The 22,970-nt window shown below is 44.1% G+C and overlaps 2 protein-coding genes across 2 annotated transcripts in view; both read left to right on the forward strand.

The window, feature by feature from the left end:
• LOC144754657 (dual specificity protein phosphatase 13B-like) overlaps window positions 1-6,291 on the forward strand; it is a 130,735-nt gene extending 124,444 nt beyond the window's left edge. Inside the window, exon 5 of the mRNA XM_078642732.1 lies at window positions 5,993-6,291. Coding sequence (XP_078498858.1) covers window positions 5,993-6,121 — 129 coding nt within the window. The 3' untranslated portion in view covers window positions 6,122-6,291. The remainder of the gene's footprint in view (window positions 1-5,992) is intronic.
• Window positions 6,292-12,864: 6,573 nt separating this feature from the next.
• The window catches only part of DUSP29 (dual specificity phosphatase 29), a 101,319-nt gene continuing 91,213 nt past the window's right edge, over window positions 12,865-22,970 (forward strand). The window contains exon 1 of the mRNA XM_078642734.1: window positions 12,865-13,137. The gene's annotated coding sequence lies outside the window, so the exon portion shown is untranslated. The remainder of the gene's footprint in view (window positions 13,138-22,970) is intronic.

A 22,970-nucleotide genomic window follows, 5' to 3' on the forward strand; every position in this document is an offset into this window, starting at 1 on the left:
AGGGAGTGCAGAGTGACTAGGGACTGCTAGGGAGTGCAGAGTGCAAGGGAGTGCAGAGTGCAAGGGAGTGCAGAGTGCTAGGGAGTGCGAGGGAGTACGAGGGAGTGCAGAGTGACTAGGGAGTGCTAGGGAGTGACTAGGGAGTGCTAGGAAGTGCAGAGTGCTAGGGAGTGCAGAGTGACTAGGGAGGGCTAGGGAGTGCTAGGGAGTGCAGAGTGACTAGGGAGTGCTAGAGAGTGCAGAGTGACTAGGGAGGGCTAGGGAGTGCAGAGTGACTAGGGAGTGCTATGGAGTGCTAGGGACTGCAGAGATTAAGCTAATGGCAATGTAAATGACAATGCCATTTATTTATCTGTTTTCAAAACCAACACATAAATACAAATTTTGTCATTTACAATGCCAATAGCTCTAACTTTTCCAAAGGCAAAACCATTGCATTGTAAATGCTTGTTTCCCTTTACTTTCAGCCGCTCTGCAGTACAGTATGGCTAAACAAAACATTGTCAAGGGTCAAGGTCTACAACTCTTGCGCATGCAAGACCAATTTAATTTGCAAATGCTTTTCTTGTGCCGAGTGTGGGTGGGGAAAACAGCAATGGGGGAAGGCGGATGGGTGGGACGGGGCAAGCAACAATTGGGAAGGGGGCTGGTGGGACGTGGCAAACATCAACAGGGAATGGAGTGATTGGAAGCAACAAGGAAAGGGTAAGCAATGATGCAGGAGAAGGGAGGAGTGAGGGGAGGAAGTTCTAGCAAAGATGGACAAGCAACGATGCAGCCATCTATGATGCGGGGGAAACGGGAGAGCAACAACGATGTAGGAACAAGCAACAACAGCAGCAGGCAATGACTATGGCGAAAACAACAAGAAAAAAGTACCTCAGTCTGAGTGTATGCAGTGGAAGGATACTCATTGGGCAAAGGAAGAGGTATTTGGGCCACGCTCCAAGGGAGCGACAAACAGGAAGCAAATAAGGCACACACTGAAAAAAGATAAGCAAGGAAATTAGAGTGACATTGAAGCCAACCATTAGTAAGCAATGGGTGGGCTCCAAGTCCCCTGTAGGAAAACAAAATGTCTTGCAAGCGATAGTGCATGCGCTTTCTCAGGAGATCCCTAAAAAGACTGGTCTTTGTTTCGTGCTCAGTAGATCTAAGCACATGACTGAGCTTCCCTACACCTCTTAGACAAGTCCTTGTGTTTAAGACTGCTCTATACTAATTAGGAAGAAAATTCACAACTAACACCAGTCCCTCACGTCTTTAAAAGCAGTCACAAACTGAAGGCATTATGCACTGTCCTATCTCTTCAGCCTGCTTTACACAAGTAAACATTTTTGAAAAGGGCTAAAATGTCAGGCAAAAATTGCTATATTTAAAACCGACATAAGAAAATAGAAATTGAGAAAAAAGCTGAAATCTAAATACACAGTCTTCTCCTCTACTCTTCCCTTTCTCTGACCTCTGTTTGGAGCAGCCTGCAGGCTGGCTTCTTTCGCCCAGAGCCTTTGGAGACACTCTCACCATGGTTCTAACTTTTGGTGACGTACCACAAATGTAATTCACATTATCCACTCATGCTGTGGTTTTGATCCCGAATGAACAAATAATGTCATAAATATAACCCTATTTTTAAATTACCATGCATTTTTAAATTGAGCCTTATTACCACACCTAACTGCCCACCATCTGTGGATCCATTAAATGTACTTTTAACTTATTGTGTTCTATTCTAATGCAGCATTTATATAGTGTTTACTACCCCTATGTGGGGAGCTGAAGTGCTTGCTTACATGGGTAGTGGACTATACAGTATAGGGTGTGAGGTTGGAAGGTTGTTGTCTTTGTTTTTATTCTTTGTGAGAAGTGTTTCCATGTTGCACGTGATGATAGCTGAGGTGCCGTTAATCGTGTTCTGGGATGCATGTAATAGCAGTGTGGTGGATAATGGAGTATGAGAGCTAGATGCACAGTTTTATGGTGTTTGGTCAGCTGGCAGATTTGAACAGCACTGCAGGTCCCTTTATGGTATACTATTTCTCATTAGATAATTTGCTCAGTTGGTTACTGCACTGGGTTCTCCAATCTGAGATTTTGTGTATAGTTGTGGTCTTGATCTGGTATTGTTGGAGGGTGTGAGAAGTGGAGGGAGCTCTTGTGATGGGCATTATTGCTATCATATATATCTGAGTCTTTGTGAGATCTAAAAAAGCAGTCAGATTGTATGAATATATGGGACCTACAGAGGTGGACTATATTAAAGTCCTCTGAATTGTCCAGCAATGTGTCACAGATCTCTTCAGTTATTCCACCCTGATGATGTCTGTTTTTTTGGCTGTACAGTGCTGGTGAAGGACAACCCTTATAGCATGTTATGTCTGAATTTGAGAGGTATAAGTGAGAATTTGCTGCTGGCCACTGCATTTTATGCTTTTAGTATTATTGTGGGCCATAACTGTTATATATGCAAGTACATAACTATATAATGCCATGGAGAACCACAGATCAGCCCTTCTTAGCTTACCTCATATCGAAAGCAGATTGCTGGTTGAGTTGTTTGAAATACGTAGGTTGTAAGTTGAGGATTGTGCTTGTTTTCTGGTGTCTGCTGACGGGATGTGGGGGTACAGTTACCTAGGAAATAGACATGTTTGGATCTGTCTTCTGAAGTGTATATGCTCCTGGGTGCTTCTAATGTTGGCTGGTGGTGAATTCCAGAGCTTTGGTGGCTTGTACTGTCAAAGCAGTGCCTCTTACAATTTTTCAAGATCTTTATATTAGCTAGATTTACTCTTCTACATAGGGAATGTTTAACCAGAAAAATTCACATGAAGTATGACCTCTAGACCTACTTTAGACGCTTCTGATACAGCTGAAGATTGCAATAGATTTTTTTCTTAAAAGTGGGAAGACATGACATATAGCTTGATGGCTATCCATAAATTTTAATATTGGTATTCAAGATATTATTGGAAGAGATTATTTTAATTTGAACTTAATGAACTGTAGAACATGTTAGTGGTAGCACATGGGCGGGTAATGCTTCACCTATGATTTTGAGGAGAAGCGGCCCCATTATCCATTCTGAGATGGGTGGCTGGCCCACATCAAAACCTTCTGCTGACCCTGCCAGGAGTACTCAGACTTTGGCTCATTTTATCCGTCTATGAACGACTGGCAAAACACTCCTTTAAACTCCCTGCTAAAGGATGTCACTCTGCAAGAAACCCTTGAGTTGGAGATGGAATGGCAAGAGCAGCAAGACTGTTCTCTTCTGCAATCGCTGGCTGGTACGAGCCAGAGAAGGCAACCACAGCAGAGCACTGAGGTTTGGGGATGTCTGGAGATGCTCACATGACCATTGCCCAGCAGATCAATATGCTGACCCATTCTGACCCATCTCTCTAGCGGTCCAGGCTAAAAAACCCAGGCAACTTTGCAGCACACCTAAGAGGGACAGGGACAGACTCACACACAACTTCTGGGTGACCCCTGAGCTGTCCGGCACGATGGTGTAAACCTCTAAAGCCACTGTGCATTAGAGACAGTGCTGTTTATGGAGAGGGAGCAGATGTCACTGACACACACTTACAAAAAGCCTGCTTGTAAAGAGGCATTACTGACAACATGATACCGATTATAGCCTAGCTGTGAGCAAGCAGGAGTCACATTACTCCGCGCCTCATGCCATTCATTTCCATGTGTGCACTTTACAAGCAGCATAAAATTACATTACCCGCAAATACGATGCATGCAATGCCTGCTATAAAGAAACAATGAGGTCAGCACCAGGTATCAAACTTTAGTGGCAGTATAAATCTGTGGAGATATCCCTGCGTGAATCTTGTTTCCAAATTCTTAGCACTATTTTCTGTGCATCACCTTCCATCAGTTCTAACGTTTTAGCCAAGTGCAAGAAGGTTTTGTAAGATAATTGTTTTGGTTCTTTTTCAGTCTAGCAGTAGCTAAAACCTTTTGTTTGTAATAAAAAACATATATACCATACATACTTTATGTCAGCCCTCTTGATAATGTGTCTGTGGTGGTTTCATTCCTATTTTACTTCAACCCACTACAGAATGTAGACTGGGTATAGGTTCAGCCCACTTCAGCCATTGGTTTCCTCACTATGAATTATGGCATTCTGCTCTTGCACAATGTGCACATCTTCACAAAAAGTAGTCCCATTGAGTGCCAGGGACTACTTGTGCAATATGTGCTTTTCCATTAAAAAATATACATTTTGGCATTTAGCTAAATTGCTTGTTTTCATACAAAAAACATTCACAAACAAAATAAGCATTTGCAAAGCGAAAAGGTTAACAGTCAATGCCAGCCCTATTAGATATGCAATGCTTGCTTTCAATGGTAATAAGTGAAACAACAAGTTTCAGAATACCCTTTGTCAAGAAACCTTGACTGCTCATTTTTTTTATCAATGACACTCAACAGCCACATGCAAGCCCTTAAATATGTAAACATTCTTGCCTCAACAAATTTCGTTTAACATTGTACACTTAACACGTCATACAACATTGTGACAAATGGAAAGTTAAGAGGGCACATCAGACTTTGGGCCTGATTTAGATGTTGGCAGAAAGGGTACTCCATCTCAACTCCAACTTTTCGCCAACCTGAAGGTCCAATTTATAGACGGGTGGACCTTCAGTATGTAGACGGTGGAGACTACTCTGTTCCGATATACCCCTCTGACGGCCCAACAGAGCAAAGGCCATTGGAAGTTAGACCATGTATCACCCAATTTAGACTGGACAGGGAAATAGATAGTTTTTACTTTTATAAACTGCCACCTAAATGTGGCGGAATATAAAATTATAAACTTTTCAATGAGACCCTAACGACATGAGAGAACACTCCTATAGCAAGGGAGTTATTGGCTCCCTCCCCCCATAAAAAGAAATAAATCCCGCTATGGGATTTTATTTTTAACCCCTTCCCTGCGCCGCGAATTACGCCGCGGCACGGGGGCTAAGGGGTGAGCACGGCGCTTCGGTGCTCATGACGGCTCCACGTCGGTGCTCATGATGGCGTGGTTCCGTCATGACCACGCCCGCTCATTAATTCACCCGCACAGGCGGGGAATTAGTGCCGCGTGGGAGGGGCGGTGACGGCATGATGGCTCCACGCCATCATGAGCACACACTGCCCGTGGCTCATGACGGCCTGGAGCCGTCATGAGCCCACAAGGGGTTAAAAAAAGATAATGAAAGTGCGCTGTATGCTGCCATCAGGCTGGCAGGTCAGCAGGGCACACTTTCTTTGCATTTACAGGAACTGCCGTGAAGGTGGTTCCTGTAGTGAAAGTAATGTCCGCTGCACTGGCAGACACCTCTAAATGTGGCGGGCGGAGTACCGTCCCCATGTCAGGAGTAAAGTACTACGCCATGGTGATGGTACAACACCTACTGTCAACATTTAAATCAGACCCTTCGTCTCTTGTTGCTGCGTAACAGCTGTCAAGTGGCACAATGTCATGAAGGTGCTTTCGTTCAGTCATAGTAATTTTTTTTCTACTGTCCTAAGCCTTATGGAATTTGCAGTTTTACTCGTCCATTATCAAAATGACATATCAGTACTCGTATCGTTAACACAACTGATTGTTTTTAAACTCCAGATTAAAAGTAAATGAGTGTGTTGTGTGGCTCGCAAATGGAATTGCCATTAAATAGCCCAACTTTTTAAAATATATTTCTTACAGATTTCCCTCTCATTGCATGCTTTTAAACAGAATCCATTTGAAAATATTGTAATGTAGTTAACCTTCATTTAAGGGCAATTACGAATGCCAACTGGTTTCAATAACTAAAATGTAAAAGTAGGCACAAACAGATAGGTCAAATACAAAACATGTTGAAAAGGTGTGCGATGATTTTGGTTCACTAATCAAGAAACCACAAGGGAACGTATTTGTCGTGTTTTTGTAAAGCTTTTTCATGACTGCTTATCTAAACATTTGTATCTTTCGTTGCAGTTGTTTAAGGCACCAGTTGCTGCTGATCCGCTCCAGTTCTATCTGCACGGGATCAGGGAATGCAAATTAATAAATCTTTGGGCGCTTATGAGAAGCTTGAAGGCGCGGTTAACCCTGTCAGAGATCTGATTTCCCCAAATTCCAAAGTAAAATCTGCTGGAAGTATCTCTAGGGATTACTCTGGAACTCCACTGCAGCTACATTAACTCTTGATAAACTAGGTGTAAATCCTCTCCATAAGTTTAAATCCCTCCGGATTCTACATTTTGGACTGGTTGTTACTTCCTCTAGATCATAGGGTTGGTAAAATATCAATTATTTTATATTATACATTGATTAACATACTAGTGTACATTTATTTTAAGGAATTAAACTTTTTGTAGTCCTTCTCTCCTGAAAAAGAAAACTCTGACCTTACATGTTGAAAGCTCAAAGGGTGCTTTAAAGGTTTATAGAGCAAAGGAATAATCATACACTGAAAAACAGGTAGGATCAGTGATATGTCGTCACAAGGAGAGGTGTGTGTCTGTGTGTTCAAGCATTTACATTATATGCAACATATATGGTTTGTCGACATTCAATCAATTGAGCAAGCTAATGAAGATGCTGAGGTCTACAGTACACAGAGTAAGGTAGTGTAATGTAGCTTTGTCACATCAGAAATAATCATGGGACAGGCAACATACGATGCAATGTGCTTTACCATCTTCATTGACTGAGGAGAATAGAAAATCTATACAGCTGTGTGACTTATTAGAAGAATTATTAAATACCCCTCAGTATAATTTGCTGCTCGTTGTCCATGTTCATGAAACACCACGCAGATTTCTATGTGTAACAAAATCACGGCGATGCCCAAATAGATTTATTATACTTAAATATGGTTAATTGTCTCATGATATAATCAGTGCATGTTATTAATTGTGAACCACTAGATAATGGATATACATGGTATTCCTGTAGTAGGAGTACTGTCCGACCTCCTGTTCTGCAGCAAATTGACAAATACAAAACTGTAGGCGAAAAAAAGAAGAACCCGGACATTTAACGGGAAGAGATCAATGCCTCACCCACTCTCAATTCCTATTTCAAAACTGGAGGCCTATAACCAAAGCTGAAATAAAATGTGAACAAGTATAAAGAGACATGGTTCCCAAAAAAGGGAGGTGAGAATTGAGGTTGATACATTTGTCCTGGCTAGAAGGACAGTCTATCCATGATTTCATACCTGAGGAGTTAACCTCTGTGGACTACTCTTTAGTGGATATTAATATTGATTAAAAAACTCCATCATCACAGGCAAATTGCTCCTCCTCGAATCAAATATCAGGATGGGCGAGTTGGAGGAGCCAGGTCAGCGCTCGAAATGGCCGCTTAGGCTCTCAGCTCCGCCGCCCGTCTTATCCTGCACACTCATCCTGCTACTTATCCTGCACCCGAGCCGTAACTTTGTTGCGGAGAAATGTTGCTGCCTCCGGTAGTGCGCTCCCAAGACTTCTCCCAGCTGTAACGCCGGAGAAATATCCTCGTTCAACCTTCGGCCCCAAGCAGACATGGAACCGGGGCTTTGCGTGAGTGGAACGGCCGGCCTCTGACGTGGCCACAGTGGCCATCTGCTGCGGGGTGGAGACTGCCTGCCGGAACGTGTTGACTGAATTCATCACCTTCGCCGCGATTATCCGGCTGCCTCAGCGGGTCGAGTGCTTGCATTACACCGTGAACCCGAGTGCCCGTCTTTGACTTTTTTCTGCCCGTGTGCCGCTTGGACATTCTTTCTTTCTCCCTATGCTGTTGTGGGAGACATTTTGGGCATCACGTGAGCTATGTCGGGGCGCTGAGGACTCTCGTTGGCGATGGCCGTCCTGGCACATGTCGAGTCTGCTTCCATGCTACTGTAGGCAACGCAATGGAGCGATTCACTCCTTTGGTCGCGGCTCGACTGTTTGTTGGTGTGCGCAAGACGGTGACCGGCTGGACGCTCTGGAGAGTAACGTCCTGTCTGCTGAATCACGGCCGGCCGGAGAGCCACCTGTGAGAATGAGTACTGCGGCTCGTGCCTGCGAGGCAACGCCAGGGATCGAGGATGTTATGGCTGCTCTTGATGCCCTGCGTGTCGCCCTGGAATACACCGCTTGCGACCTGGGGAGAAAATTAGACGCCATGACTCGTGCTGCGGGACGCACTGTACGGGATTGTTTCCGAGTGCAGGGCACTGGGCCACATCTTGCACCCGAGCGAAGGGTATTGATTGCTCCGACGGACATGGCAATGTGGAAGTGCCGGGACTGCCCCATAGCCACTGGTCTGCTTACTACTGGTAAGGGGGTGCCCGGAGATTTTGGACCTGCACCGTGGGTGGAGAGTCGGCTCCGAATGCTGCTTCTGGTGTTCCAGCTGTGGACCGATGGAGTGACCCTACCTCTTCTTCCGGACTCGATATTGCGAAGCCAGATACCATGCACTGGGGACTTACGGTTCTACGTGGAACTTTCCCACATTGACTTTGCCTGTACATTGTTGCTTCCCACTGGCTTTCAGAGGCAGTCCAACGGATTACCCTGGTTACAATGGTCTCCCAAACTACCTAAGATGGCGGCTGGCCAGCTGAACTCACCATGTCCGATTGATCGCACGGGCCAGGGCTGAGGATGTCTCGGTGCTTTCTGGTGATTGCTTGGCTGATGACAAAGTGGGACGCGCATTATAATGTGTATACTGTGTAGAGTCCTGTGGTACTGTATAACTTGCTTTTTCGACTGTTCATTGGTTATTAATCCTGAGTTTGATGACTACCGGGGGGGGGGGGAGGTCTGAAGTTTGCCTGCGGGAGACATCGAGAGCCTTTCCGATAGCCCACCTCTATGCTTCCCTTTTCCCATTACCTTTTCTGCTCTCTGTCGGTTTCACATTGTGGGGCTCGGGGGGATCGGTGGCTGGGAGCTCGTATAGCGCTCTTTTCTCCTCCTCCGCTTCTCTACTTCTTTTCTTGTTATATTTCGGATCTTTATTTTCCTCTCTATTCTTTCTCCTCTTTCTTCTATATTTCGGGTTTAGTTACTGGGCGACAGGCACGCTGCTAGGGGGGTAGGCCGTAGCCATCTACAGGTGTGCGGGGTGGGGGGTTGGGGGTTGGGGGTTGGGGTTTATTATTTTTCTTTTTTGTGTTTCTATGGCCTTTTTCCTTCGCTCTTTTGGTTTTCCTTTCTCTTTCTTCCTTTCTTCGGATGTGGGATCGGTCTATTGGATGATTCCCTGAGTTTTCATTGATTTGTTGTGATTCATGCCTTAACTGTTGCTGCATTATTGGTGTACTTGGGCGGGCGTTTATTCGGTGCTCGTGATATTTGAATGCACGTATATCCTGATTCTCTGTTATGTGACCCATACCTTCTTTGTGGTCGTCTCAATATGCGGAACTTTTGATTTGGTTCGTCCGATGTATGACTATATCTTACGGTTAGGCACCCGATACCCACGTCTCTTTACGTTATATTGCAGCTTTTTACGTTATTGATGTCATCCTGATTTAATGGTAAAATTGAACCTCACTTATCGGGAAATGTGAACGATGTATGCCATGATAATATGCCTTTCGATATGCTGCCGTGCCCCCGGGATGTTCGGCTAAATAGCGGTGTACACTTCTCTATAAATAAAGGTTTTCAAAAAAATATATATATATATCAGGATGGGCAACCCCCACTATTCCTTCCTCCCTACAAAGGTTATTTAATGAGAAAAACGTTGTCCTGTTTTACCTCCTATACTTGAGTAAGGGAGTCTGGCAAAGGGCTATATTAGAGTTTCCATGTTGGTCCCAGATTGTGCAATTGGAGGAATGGCTTTCCAAGTTTTCTGGGCAGGAGTCTCTTTTCTAGGCAAATCAAATATGACTAATTGGTCTAGCATTCTGCCTGTAACACTGTCTGTTACAAACCGGTCTATAGTTCATGCCTCTTTGACTGTAATTGATTGTATTTGCAGTCTTTGCAGTCTTCTGCTTGGCCAAAAAATACAAATTTTTCCAAATAACTTGAAGGAAAGTTTGATTTTTGTTTAAAGACACAGGGCCGAGTATTAATCTTCGGCTGTTTGATTTACAATCAACCTCCCATTGGGTATACATGAAAGGACACCTTCATCCTCCCTTCGTCTACCTCATTCATTAGTTTCCTCTGAACTATTTCTGGATACTGCTTCGTTAAGCCTACATTTCCCGCTTGCCTCGGACCATCCAGGATCCAGTTGTTTTCAAGAAGAAATTGAAAACTCATCTATTCACCTGAAGCCCAGTGCATTACCCTGTTTGGTCTCGCGCCGGAACACTCATGAGTAGCCGTGCGCGTTATAAATTTATATAACATAACAATCTAATCCAAAAAAAACTGAAAACCCAGCTTTTTTTGGTAGGTTGGTGCAGTCTATAGGCTTCTCAGGTAGTTACTGGTCATGTGCTTTTAGGGGTGGGGCTATTAAGGATTCTGGAGGTGAAGGTCAAGGGGATAAGGGCCTCTTTTGGTGAGTGTGCGTCAGCTGCCAGGGGCTCAGTAGGGACATGTTTTATTACCCCCACTCCCTTTCCATGTTAAAGGAGGAAGAGAAGGTTTAAGGTGATTTATACATACGATGCCTATGTCACGTAGTATATTTTGTTTTTTGTGAGGTTGCGCTTCATAGACTTGGGTGGGGGGGCGCATCACGATGCAGTCCGGCGGGGAGAGGTTTAGGTGCCCGGACACGGTGTTCCTGACATTGAATATTTTTCATAGGGAGACACCCCCCCCCCCCCCCCCGAGTCCATGAAGTGCAACCTCGCAAAAAACAAAATATACTACGTGACATAGGGACCGTATGTATAAATCACGCATGCCTTATTAGTAGCAGTGTTTTCTTTATTTTTTTCACTATCTTTATTTCGCTATTTAGGTTTATTAGGAGTGGCAAACGCAGGACTGTGTGGTCCTGATGAAGAGCTAGTGGTAGGCTCGAAACATGTTGATCATACACTGAACTCCTACGCATCACAGTTAGGTTTCCTAGTGTAACACCCCCTTTTAGATATACCAACCTAGGAGCAAGAATAAGGTATTTAAGCCCACTAGCAAGGTATTTTAAAATCACTTTCTACCCACTCCACTACACACTGCATCACACAGTCTTCCACTAAAAGTGCTCCTATGTAATTTCGCAAGTCGCAGCATGCCCCAGTTCGTAGAGAACTGGGATGGCCCCAATGATGAAGCATGTCACCGTGGGAAAACCCTGGTGAGTGAGGGGACTCAAGAAATATTTTTTTCTTTCTTTCAGGTTCTTCTTGATCACACTGATTAGGAGTCATTCCCTTTGACTAGGTCTCAAAACCCGCGACTGCAGGTTTTCTTTGTTTGTAGACTTAAGGAGGGCGACCTAGTCATTTACCCTCTACCTCCCCCTCCCCCTACCTTGTGTACAGCATTTATTTAATGCTCATTTGAGCAACCATCTTTGACCTACCCTGTCTCAGTTTTCTCAGAACCCCCCATGCAAGGGCACAGTGTACATATTCCCTTCCTTCACCAGCTGATCAAGTTGCGGGCAGCATTCCACTCGAGGGCAGTGGAACAATGAGAGACAGACAAAGCATGCAGGGGGAGGGCGAGGGGGTAGAGATTGTTTACATGCTAAATATTACTTCTCATGTGAGGGACTGTAATGTACAAGACAACGTTGTGAACGATTTATCGCACAGAAAGAAATAGAGGTGACCTCTAATCGACAATGTCACATGAGTTATTGCAATGCTGTGGTGTAAAATTTCTGGATTGTCCAAATTGTAGGAGAATTCTCAAGTCTGTCCAGAGTCTACACCAGGCAATCATCCGGTGCCTTCCATTCAACAGTACTTACTACAAATTACAGTTAAAATTGCCTTTGCCAAATATAACATGTCAGGCAGGGCCTCTGACACACTCATGAGCACATGTGGCAATAGAGCCATAGAGCTGGTAAAGAGCTGATAACACAACAGCAGTCTCCTTCCTCACACCAACATAAAACTTAGAACCACTTAGATGAAGTTAGCACAAACATACCACACTCTCTCTCATGCTCAAAACATTGCATCAAAGTGATACTGTTTTTAAACCAAATCGCATAGGCCAGGCTACTCTTATGGAATACGATTCTGTATAAAGGTGCCCCATTCTGGGTGGCTGTGATCTTGCCGGATTCTACTCTAATAACTGGGCCAAAGTAAAGTTGAACCGACAGTAACTGGTTATACAAACAAAGGCTCCCTGTCTGGGTGGTGCACGCAAGAGCTGTGTCATGGTACCTAACTTTATTTTCAATCTACATTAGTGGTCTTGACATTGATGAAGGCTTCCACTCGAATTCTTGAAAAATTGCAGGAAAGAAGGTGTACACTGTCCCAGTGGAACCAGGCTATCTCCAGCTGATAAGCACTAATAAGGGTAAAACCATCCTGGGTTGCTTGTGTTCTGGTTCAGGTAGGACCTGTCCCAGCAGTTCCGGCTGAACTGTTCCTGTTGGAGCAGAAGTAAAACTGATTTTCACATGGCTGGGTCCAAACCGAGGTGGCATGATGTGCAAAATAACGAGGGACTAGGATGTGGCCCTAAGTAATTACAGTGGCTGAGACTAATTCAAGCATTCCATCCACCACTTTTTTGTATACTTCAAAGATTTCCCCATGGCTCCGCTTGACATAAACAAACACATGACTAATGCTACCAGTGCAGATCAGAGACTAGAAGCTTAAAGGCCTTTTAGTGGGAGTGGCAGATGCCAGGCAGTGCACGTGTGTGCCTTGTGGCAGAAGGGACAGCTCGTGCCACTGTGATCATCACAAGCCCCTTTTGGATCAGACTTCGCCCAAGCCGGTCTGGCTCCTGACAACTACCGTGGTCTCACGGGTCACTGCCCGTGTTCCGCCTGTTTATGTGAGGCCTGAGCGAGCCATCCTCGGTTTCGGGTGTCGCGAGGCCCGCTCCCGTTGCACTGGGCAGCGTGCAAGGTCAGAGTCAGCAAATCCCTCCCTAAAAATAGCCGCCCGCCCGGAGCCCGTGGGCCGATGAGACTCACTCGGCTCTGTCAAGTGTTGTCACTCTCGACGGACGCGAGCGGCGGCTGACCGACGGCCACAGGTAAGAACCGCCACGCGCCGAGGCCTCTACGCGCCACTTCCCAGCGACGCTAACCGGCGCGAGCTGTAGCAGCAGGGCACGCAGGCCCGGCCTCAGGGGACGCACAGCGCGAGCCGCACGCGCCAGCGGAGCCCAACCCGGTCTGACTAACGGCTTCTACCAGTGGCGTAGCAGCATGGGTGATATGAAAGGCAGTGCAGGGTAATTTGAGTTAGAGTGCAATGAGCCCCCCACACTCTGGGTCTACTACACATACGGAGAAGCCAAAGAATGAATGGGTATTTGTAATGCACTTGCACTCCCTTTTCATCTTGTGGAGCAAGTAACTGTGTATGAATCTTCCGCCAATGTGGCCACCACTTCATCACATACGATATCACTTTTCAACCGCATCAAACTCGGGTGGCCCAAATTTAAACCGCTCAAAGGAGGGTTCCTCCCAGTTCTAGTGCGAATACCCTTGCTAGGTCAGCATTTCCGCCAATGAGGCCACCAGAGGGGTACAATGAAATTAATTCGTCAGCGAGGAGCATGGAGATATTTAATACCCGGATTATATTTATATTATGAACCTCTACCACAGGGGCTGTGATATTCTCTGTTCAATGTTCTTCTTTATGCCATGAAGGGATGTGCTTATGTTGAATTTTGTTATTCGAGAAATGTATTCTGTGAGATTTGGAAGACCATGCTAGAGCCATGAAGAAATGTTATTATCCATGAATGTTACAAAGCATTTTTTTCCACCGTCACTAAGAAGCCACTGACCCAAGAGAGAGAGATTCCCAGTCGCATAACAGGAATTACTACCCTACAGATGGGCATGTTGGAGTCACATGGACGGTGAGATGTTTGTATCCGACAGTGCCCTCGTGGCAAGAATCACTGACATAGTGAGGGTCCCACTGGGGCTATCGAGAGATGTTTTCACTCAGAAAATTTTATAACAGCAGGAAATACTTCAATTTTATAGGGAGGAAGACGGTGGAACTGTGGGAGATGTTCTTATTGGTGGAATCTTCTTACAGTAGATATTACTTCGTCAGGGAGGGATAAGTGGGGGCTGCGGACAGGTACCCTTATAGGAGGAATGCTCTTATAACATAAAATGCCCATTTAAAGGGACATGGAACTGTGGATATTTTGTTTTTACTATACAGGAATAAATAAATAAATATCTACAGGGGCTGGCATAGGCATAGGTCATGAACATATACAGCTGTCGAAATGTATCCTAACATTTAAATCATATAATAAGATGTCTCCTGTGGATGGACTGTGAATGACTGATATTTCAGACAGTGCGTGGCCTCCCCTATGGTTATCAAGTGCCCTGATTTACAAAACTTTTCCTTGTTCTAAATAGACCAAGGCAATTAAAAGTTATAAGTACACATGCACAAAATAAGCATGACTCATCATTCCCGATACCTCTAAAAATATGTAAGAATTCACAAAGTGTCTGTGACTGTACATTTCAATAATTTACATCTAGATTGTATGATATTCGCTTGGGGTCTGCTTTAGGGCAGCACAACTGGTTTGGCCGCACTGGGCACTGAACTGGAAGGGGAGGGGGGGCGCTGTGTTAAGCAAGAACTTATACTCAAAGCAGCTGATGCAGTGTTCCTTGTGCGTTCAGATTTCAGGCAGCAATAAAAATGTCAAGATAACTCTTGTGATTAATGTTCCTGCTAGAGTAAAGTGATCGGAGTTTTGTCTAGTGATAGTTTTGACTCCCCATAAAGTAGAGCAGAGGGTTAATATGCCTGCTGCAAAGAACAGATCTGTATTTAAAGTAGATAGCTGAGTGGATTAGTAAGGTCAGTCTTTACCAGCGCTTTAAAATAAATTAACTGTACGTGAGAGAGGAGCTATGGAGATGCGAAGGGACCTTTTGCCGGGTGCTAGTGAGGGAATCTGAGATCTGAGGAGAGGTCATAGGGGGTGAGGGGGGGAAGGGGGGTGCTAAAAAAGATTGTCGCACCAGGTACCACTAGTGCTAAAGTCGACCCTGATGTTCGTTGTTGTAGATTTCATGTAATAATAAATAGGTGTAAGCCAGGAAAAACAAGAGCATGTCAGGAAGGGAACCTAGAACATGCAATGCACTTTCGAAATAAATCTATACAATTATTTTCAGGAGATTACTACATTTGTAGTGATGCTTTCAGCACACTTTTCAGAGCAATTAAATTGCATCTTAATGAATTTGGTGTAAGTAGTATAAAAATACTGGCAAACGGTATCTGTCAAACTAGTATGTGCATCAGTGGACTCCAAAGAGTAGCTTAGGAGCCATTGTTACCTCTGTAAGTAACTGCTAGAGATGAAGTCCAAACCAATAGGCCACAAAGAGGATCTGGAGAGGAGTCTTTTTGCCTCCTGCAAGGAGTAAGCATTAGTGTCACTCAGCTCCAGTCCCTTGGATTGGCGGGAGGCCACACCAATGTGAGGGCCCCACACCAACACACATTGCGATTTTCACTGTAGAGTCTGCAACACAAAGACACATTATGACTGGTCGTGTTGTAGATTCCTGTGCTAAAAGCCACAGAGTAAGAGAAAATGTGAGTGTGAGAGAGAGAGAGTGAGTGCAGTACCAGTTTTAGCCACAGCAGTTTATTTTGTAGGAGTGGACGCATGCAACTTGGATGCGGGGCCAGGGTAGAAATTGGGAGGCCATAGGCTTGTGTGAGAGGCAGAGACATGTACGTGCCCCACCTGCTGTAGGTGGTGGTGTGAAATGTGGTCTGCTTGCCCACAACTGACTGCACACATTCATGTGCCCTGGTCTGCGGTGTGTGTGTGTTCCACATATGGTGGCTCTAAAAGGCAGACAGTGTCCATACCGACAGCAGTTTTGCATACGCAGAACTATCAGGATCATCTGGAATAGGCTTTCTTTATGAACGGCTACTTAATTCCGAATGGGCAGGTACAGTAGTTAGGGGTCCCATTGGAATTATGACATCTGTGAGAACAATGCAGATCTGTTTACCCTCTCCCCGATATGTACTCTGCTTAAAGCAGCCCACCTCTCTGAGGAAAATTGTGGTGGGAAATGAGCAATTATTGATGGAATCAGACTTGAAATTACCAATTCCCCCAGTTAGTTCGCATTCCTCAAGGGCTTCAAAAAGTTCAAATTAGACTTCCAATTAATTCCTCACCCCTGGACTTATTGCGACACGGATATTGTTAACTGCGGGGAAGAATTAATAACACTGCTTTTTGTGCACTCATAATGAGGTCCATAAAGTTGTTCCAGCTGTAATGATGATACTTGCCATTTGTTGGCATCCATACCCAATTGTGTTCCCAGCATTATTGTGCTAATCTTTAACATGTTTTGAGTATCCTTGGTCTAATTTCCATTTTTCTGGCTCAGTTTTGGGTACTCCTGGCATATTGGTGACGATCCTGACATAACTTTGATATATTTAACATAATATTGTCCAGACCGGGTTTAATAATGCTCCTGGCATAATCATGATGAATCCTGGCATAATGGTGGCCACCCATGGCAAAATCATGGCAATTTTTGACACATGATAGACAACCTTGGCATTATTGCGCCCAACCCTGGCACACTGGTGGCTGGCATACTGTTAATTTCAAAAAGAACAATTGATGGACAGAATGCAGAACAATGTTATACATTCACCCCAGTACAGAGATCTGGGCCTAAATCCATCGTTTGTTTGCTCACCATGCCATTCCAGTTTGGACCCAGCCATTTGCAAATCAGCCTTGACCCTGCGCCCAATGGGAGCCATCCGGCCCGAACTGACAGGCAAGGACCTCCCTGGACTGGAGCCAAGCATCCTAGGACAGGTTTCGGGCTTTCAGCCCTCATCAGCCAGGATAGCTTGACTCCAGTGGCATGGAGAGCATGCAACCCACGTCTGGGCATACCCGTCCCACTCGGGGTGACAAATGCAAAAAGAACAATTGATGGACATAATGCAGGACAATGTCATACATTCACCCCAGTACAGAGATCTGGGCCTAAATCCATCGTTTGCTCACCATGCCATTCCAGTTTGGACCCAGCCATATGCAAATCATTGAGTTAGTTTCCACTGGCATATTGATAGCAACCTTGACATTGTGATGTCCACTCCTGTCACAGTGGTAGCCAGGCTTGGCATTCTGACTCATCTTTGACATTATGTTGGTCATTTCTGTCAAGCAATGCCAATACTTGGACATCTGATGCAGAGTCTGTCCATGTGGGGATACTATACACGTGATTACCCAATAAAAGTAAGAAGCTGTTTGGGGATCAGATGTGTCTTCACTCAAAATGAAAAATGGCAAGCATTCGTTTGGGGCAATTGCGTTAGTTTACCCAAAATTTAAAACACGTATTTGATTGAAAAATGTGTATTTTCAGCAACTGATAAGTTGATGTTTCGAGGGAAAATAATATTTAAAACTAGCTGTACCCTGCCACGCGTTGCTGTGGCTCAGTCTGGTTAAATGGAAGAGAAAGAAATGAGTAAGCGCACGTTTCTAATATGTTTAATTTCACAATGCTTGGGGGCACACAATATGTTTTTGTGACTATTGTCACGTTGTGTATATATAAACACGCGCTAATGTTGCAAAGTGAACCAACTCCTCCCCCCTCCCTCCACCCACTTCCCGGTCTGCCATCCTGACATCAACTGTCCATCCTAATATTTGTAGACTATTGTCTCTATGTGTCCCTTGTAGTTGTTGCGCAGCAACCAAATCAATAGGGTTTGTTCGGCCTTTCGATTAAAAACACGCAAGTATTGGACACGCGCGTATTCGATCCAACGTTGTGTATATATAAACACGCGCTAATGTTGCAAAGTGAACCAACTCCTCCCCCCTCCCTCCACCCACTTGCCGGTCTGCCATCCTGACACCAACTGTCCATCTTAATATATGTAGACTATTGTCTCTATGCGTCCCTTGTAGTTTTTGCGCAGCAACCAAATCAATAGGGTCTGTTCGGCCTTTCGATTAAAAACACGCGCATATTGAACATGCTCGTAGTCTAATCCCACGTTGGGTATATATAAACACGCGCTTAATCGAATCCAAGGTTGTGTCAACATTTCAAATCAATCGGTGAAGAACTTTCGAAGATTTAAGATTTTGAACAATCGAACATTGACATTTTTATGTGTCCGTTCGGGCTTTCGATTAAAAACACGCGCGTATTCAACACACGTGTATTGGAATCCAACGTTGTGTATATAAAAACACGCCCGTATTCTAATCCAACGTTGTGTCAAAATTTCAAAGCAATCGGTGAAGAAACTAACATTTACATTTTTATTTATATAGAAGATATTTGTATTGGTTTCAGTATGGTCTTTGTTGGAGTGTTAGGTCTTTGTTGGAGTGTTAAATATATGTTAACTTCTAATACAGTTATTCCCTGCCACAGGCCATCAACATTTATGCTTTCAGTGATTACATTACAATTTCTAGAACTTAACAATTTGTTTTCAAGGATTCAAGGATCGGAGCAATTCTCAGTAATCCACACAGACAGGAAGGAGACCCAACCCAGCTCCCATTTCGACCGTTCCTGAGTTTGTTTCCAAAACCCTGCCACAAATTGAGTGTTTTGTGCATCAGGGCTTTTTAGGGATTTCATTCCGGCCATGCTATGTAGTAAGAGTATTTGTGTGTGAATTAAGGGGTTCCCTGCAAACAAATGTTTAAGTTGCAGTGGTGGGTCATGGACGCCTACTGTCATTATTTCTGGTAACTGAGTGTAGTATAGCATTCCAGCCATCACCACCTTGACCCCGACACCTCTCCCATCCCCTTGCCTTAATACGTGAAGTTAAGCTCTCTTGGCCTGTGGCCTTTTTAGGAGTTCTGGATTCCACAAGGGGATTCAGGGGGCATTGGATGATTTTCAGTGTATAGTTATAGATCTCTTCGACAACAGGAGGTCCTGATGAGCAAACTGCCTGCCATTTTATGCGGCTTGGACCCAGGCCGTAACCCCAGGAGGCAAATCTAGTGCTTCGACATTCCCTATTATTTTGTTATTGCATCTGTCAAGGTGGTAATTTCTTTCCAGTAAGTCTGAATAGCTGGACAAGCCAAAACACGCATGAAGCCCTGCCTATTGACCTTTCCATGTGGGACATGTATTCAGTGTCTTTGGGTATGGCTTATGGAATGGTGTGGCGCCAAGATATGTAACTTAAGAGTAGTGCTTACAACACAAGTGAAAGCATCCCCTGGCGCACTTCTCAACGTTCTCCTGGACGTGCCAGGATTCCTTATATAAATGATCCAAAAGGTCAACAGTTCATGTTATCCAATAATCTTATTTAATTCATAAAATGCTTGGATATTCATTTCCAGTCCATTTGACTCTAGATTTTCATTTCTTATCAATTCACAAATTACTTCGTCAGTCCAATGCGTTTCGGGCATCTCTGCCCTTCATCTGGACATTAAGCTGAAAACAAGGTGCAATAAAGGTATAATCAATACCCATGTAACTATAACATTGAACGAAAACAGTACATATGGCATGCTTGGTGTTGACATTGTGTGCATCAGTGAAAACCCCCAAGTGACAGTGTGCAATAATGTGAACATGAAAATAGCCCTCAGGCACTCACACGTAAGTATTGTCAACTGAATGTCGTCTTTACGCAAGTCGTTAAGGAAACTACAAAGCTGTGAAATGTGAAATAATGTTAGTTCCTCTTATTATATTTGCGTCAATCGGCTAGCGCTTGTTCACCTGTTTAACAAACTTACTCGTTAGACGCGCAGCGTCTCCTTCAGAGTCTCCTCCACCATTCGGGAAATATGCGATGTTCCAAAGCAACCGCGCACGCTGCCAATCACAATACTTATTACAGAGTGTATGCGCGCGTAATGTGTAAGCTGAGCGCCGGGAAACCCACTGCGGGTAGCTGCGCGCTTTAGAAGTTTAAATAAATAAATAAAATAAAAATAAGCTGTGCGTTGATTGCTCTAGTTCCCGAGCTCGTGATCGGAAAGCGGCCAATCGAGCTGCAGTGTATATTGTACGTGATGAGATGAAACCCGGTGTAAATAAAGTTGTGATAATGATATGTATGACACAGCATATTATGTTGCAACCAATTAAATCTTGTGTCCTTGATATCTTGGCAAGGAACGTTATTGCTGCGGCCCATTCCATGTCTTCCATTTCTTTGCCAGGTCTGCATTCCATTTGAGTTTCAACAGTTCTATCGACAGACTGGCCATCAAGCCTCAGTTCTTGAATAATGCTTTATCCATAGTCAGGACAGCGTTGAGCTGCAACTGTGTTTGTGGTTCTCCCTCTTCCTTCACCCAGGTGCGTTTAATGGCACAAATGACTGTGCTGTACTCTGGGAATTGACCAACATGTATGGGATATAACGGCTTGAGGTCCTTCAAGCTAAGAAGCTTTGGTCTTTCCTCTACCTTTAATAGCCCTGGATCAGGCTGTCTCTTTTTATTCAAGTTTGTTGCTATTTCTCTAAACGCTATTTAACTCCACTTTATATAATGTGTGTAGAGTGGTTCTAAACCCATGCAAGTGAGGCTGCTGTCTCAACAGCATTTGAGAGTTTCATTAGCCTAGCCCCATTGAATGGCCTATCTTTTTTTTCTGGGCAATACTGTTACTGTGCAGAGCATTTTCTTAGCCTCTTCAGATTCTAGTCCTCCTAACCACCTGACACCTATTCTATCTGTGTTGAAATGTGGCAAACATCATAACCTGGTGCAACTAAGCTGCATTACACCATTGCAATTGGACGAGTAGCACCACTCTGGGATTGCCCCCACCCCACATATCAGATCTATCAGCATTTAATCAATGGCCCTCTACATGATGGGGGTAACTTTCCAAGGTACATTCACAAAATGGTACATGAATCTAGGTTATGAGAGCTATCCTGCCTGAAAATGAAAGAGGCAATATTTTCCAAAAGTTCACAGTGTTTTGCCAGTTCACTAACACTTTGTTGATTTTCCATCACTTGGATGATAAGTCTTGTCATTACTTTTAATCCTGTATATGATTGTCATTCTTGTAATCTTGTCTGATGTGGCCACCATTCTAGTCATAATCAAACGTTTGGTAGTATGTGAAGATATCCATTGATGATAAATACTCCTTGCTATTGCAGAGAGTGAGGACCCCTGGAATGGACCTTTTCACATTGGCCACCAGTGATGTCGCCCAGTGTTTTAGACATGCCACCAGTGTTCAGAGAGCAAATCACAGAGACTCTTAAATCGTAATGAAGAGGTCTGTAGTCCAAGGATTTCTTGAGATCAAACTGACCTGGCAACAGCCTAGTTACTCAGGCTATATTGGGCTCAGACTGTTTTCTGATTCTTTGTATAATAGAGGATATTTTGAGCATATGTCATTAGCCTGCTCCTACTGTGATGGGGTAAAGCTGTTGTGTGTTATATGGCACCTTCCTCAGTCTTTTCTGATATCAGGCGGTTTTGCACTCAGATGTTTCAAGCTCTCTTTTGCTCAAGGGTTTCTACCGTTAGTTACTAGGCCAAGGCTGTTCTGTAATTGATTCTGTGGCTCAGGTTGTTTTGTGCTCAGTTATCTAGAACAGGTGATGTTTTGGTCTGGCTCATTGGTAATCAGTTACTTGGCCAGACTGCCTTTAAATCAGTTACCAGGTCCTGATTGTTCTTCTCTCAGGCTGGTTTATATATTTTTTATTAGACTTAGTCTGTATTGAGCTGTGCCATTTTTAAATGTGTTATTTAGCTCATCTTGTGATGCAGTTACCCTGCTTTGGTAGTATGTAGCTCCGGTTGCTTTGTTATCAGTTATCTGATTGAGCCCATGCAACATGCAGACTATTTTGTGGTCAGTTATTTGGCCCAGACTTTGTTTGGGTTAACCTCTTTTCTAACCAGTTACCTGACAAAGATTGTGATTGAATTGATCTGTTTTGCAGATAGTTATGTAGCACGGACTGTGTTAGATTGGGTTGTTTTCTTTCACAGGTTGTCCTGTAGTACTATTGTTCTGCTACCAGTTGACTCCTGCAGGGTCAATGGGCTCTGGCTCAACTGTTGTGCAAGTAGTTCTCTCCCTAAGGCAGTTTTTGTACTTTCATCTAGATAAGCGTGTCGATTATCTGCCTTTTGTGGTGTTTGGGCAAGGCTCTGCTTTTTGCTTTCCACGAAGGGCAATGCTTAGGATGTGTTTTAGTCAGTTATTGGTCTTTCGCTTTAATTAATCCAGACTGCGTTGTTCTTTTCTGTATCTTTGCTATATACATATATTCACTTAAAACATTAATTAAGGTTCATTTGTGAGGGAAGTATCGGATGATGTCTGCAGAGGGGTTAATCAGTGGCGGCTGGTCGAATTTAAAAGTGGTGAGGCATAAGACCAAATAAATTTTGCCACACGATAGAGCTCGATGTTTCTCAGTGGGGGCTGGGATAACATTTGGTTCATATTGACAAGATTTCCAGCACAATTCATGTGATAAATGGACCAAATCAATTTATGGTTTGCCAAGCAAGGTGCATTAATTTGTTGCTCAATCCCGCCAATTTGTGTTCTTGGCTCAATTCTGTATTAATGCAGACACTGTTAATCAACCCATAACACAAACATAACAATCTGGTCACCTACCACCGGTGAAAATATAACCCTGGGCGAAGTACTACGCTACGCTCGCATAGTTTGCGAAGTTTACGCTACTTCGCACTATGCGAATTGCACGTAGCACAGTGCAAACACGCGTAGCGGTCATTTTTTGCTTGTTCACGTCCTCAACATCAAGTTGGCGACCCCGAGCGAGCAAAATGACATCCCG

Source organism: Lissotriton helveticus, chromosome 5_1 (genome assembly GCF_964261635.1).
Source record: "Lissotriton helveticus chromosome 5_1, aLisHel1.1, whole genome shotgun sequence".
In the NCBI taxonomy this organism is placed as follows: domain Eukaryota; kingdom Metazoa; phylum Chordata; class Amphibia; order Caudata; family Salamandridae; genus Lissotriton; species Lissotriton helveticus.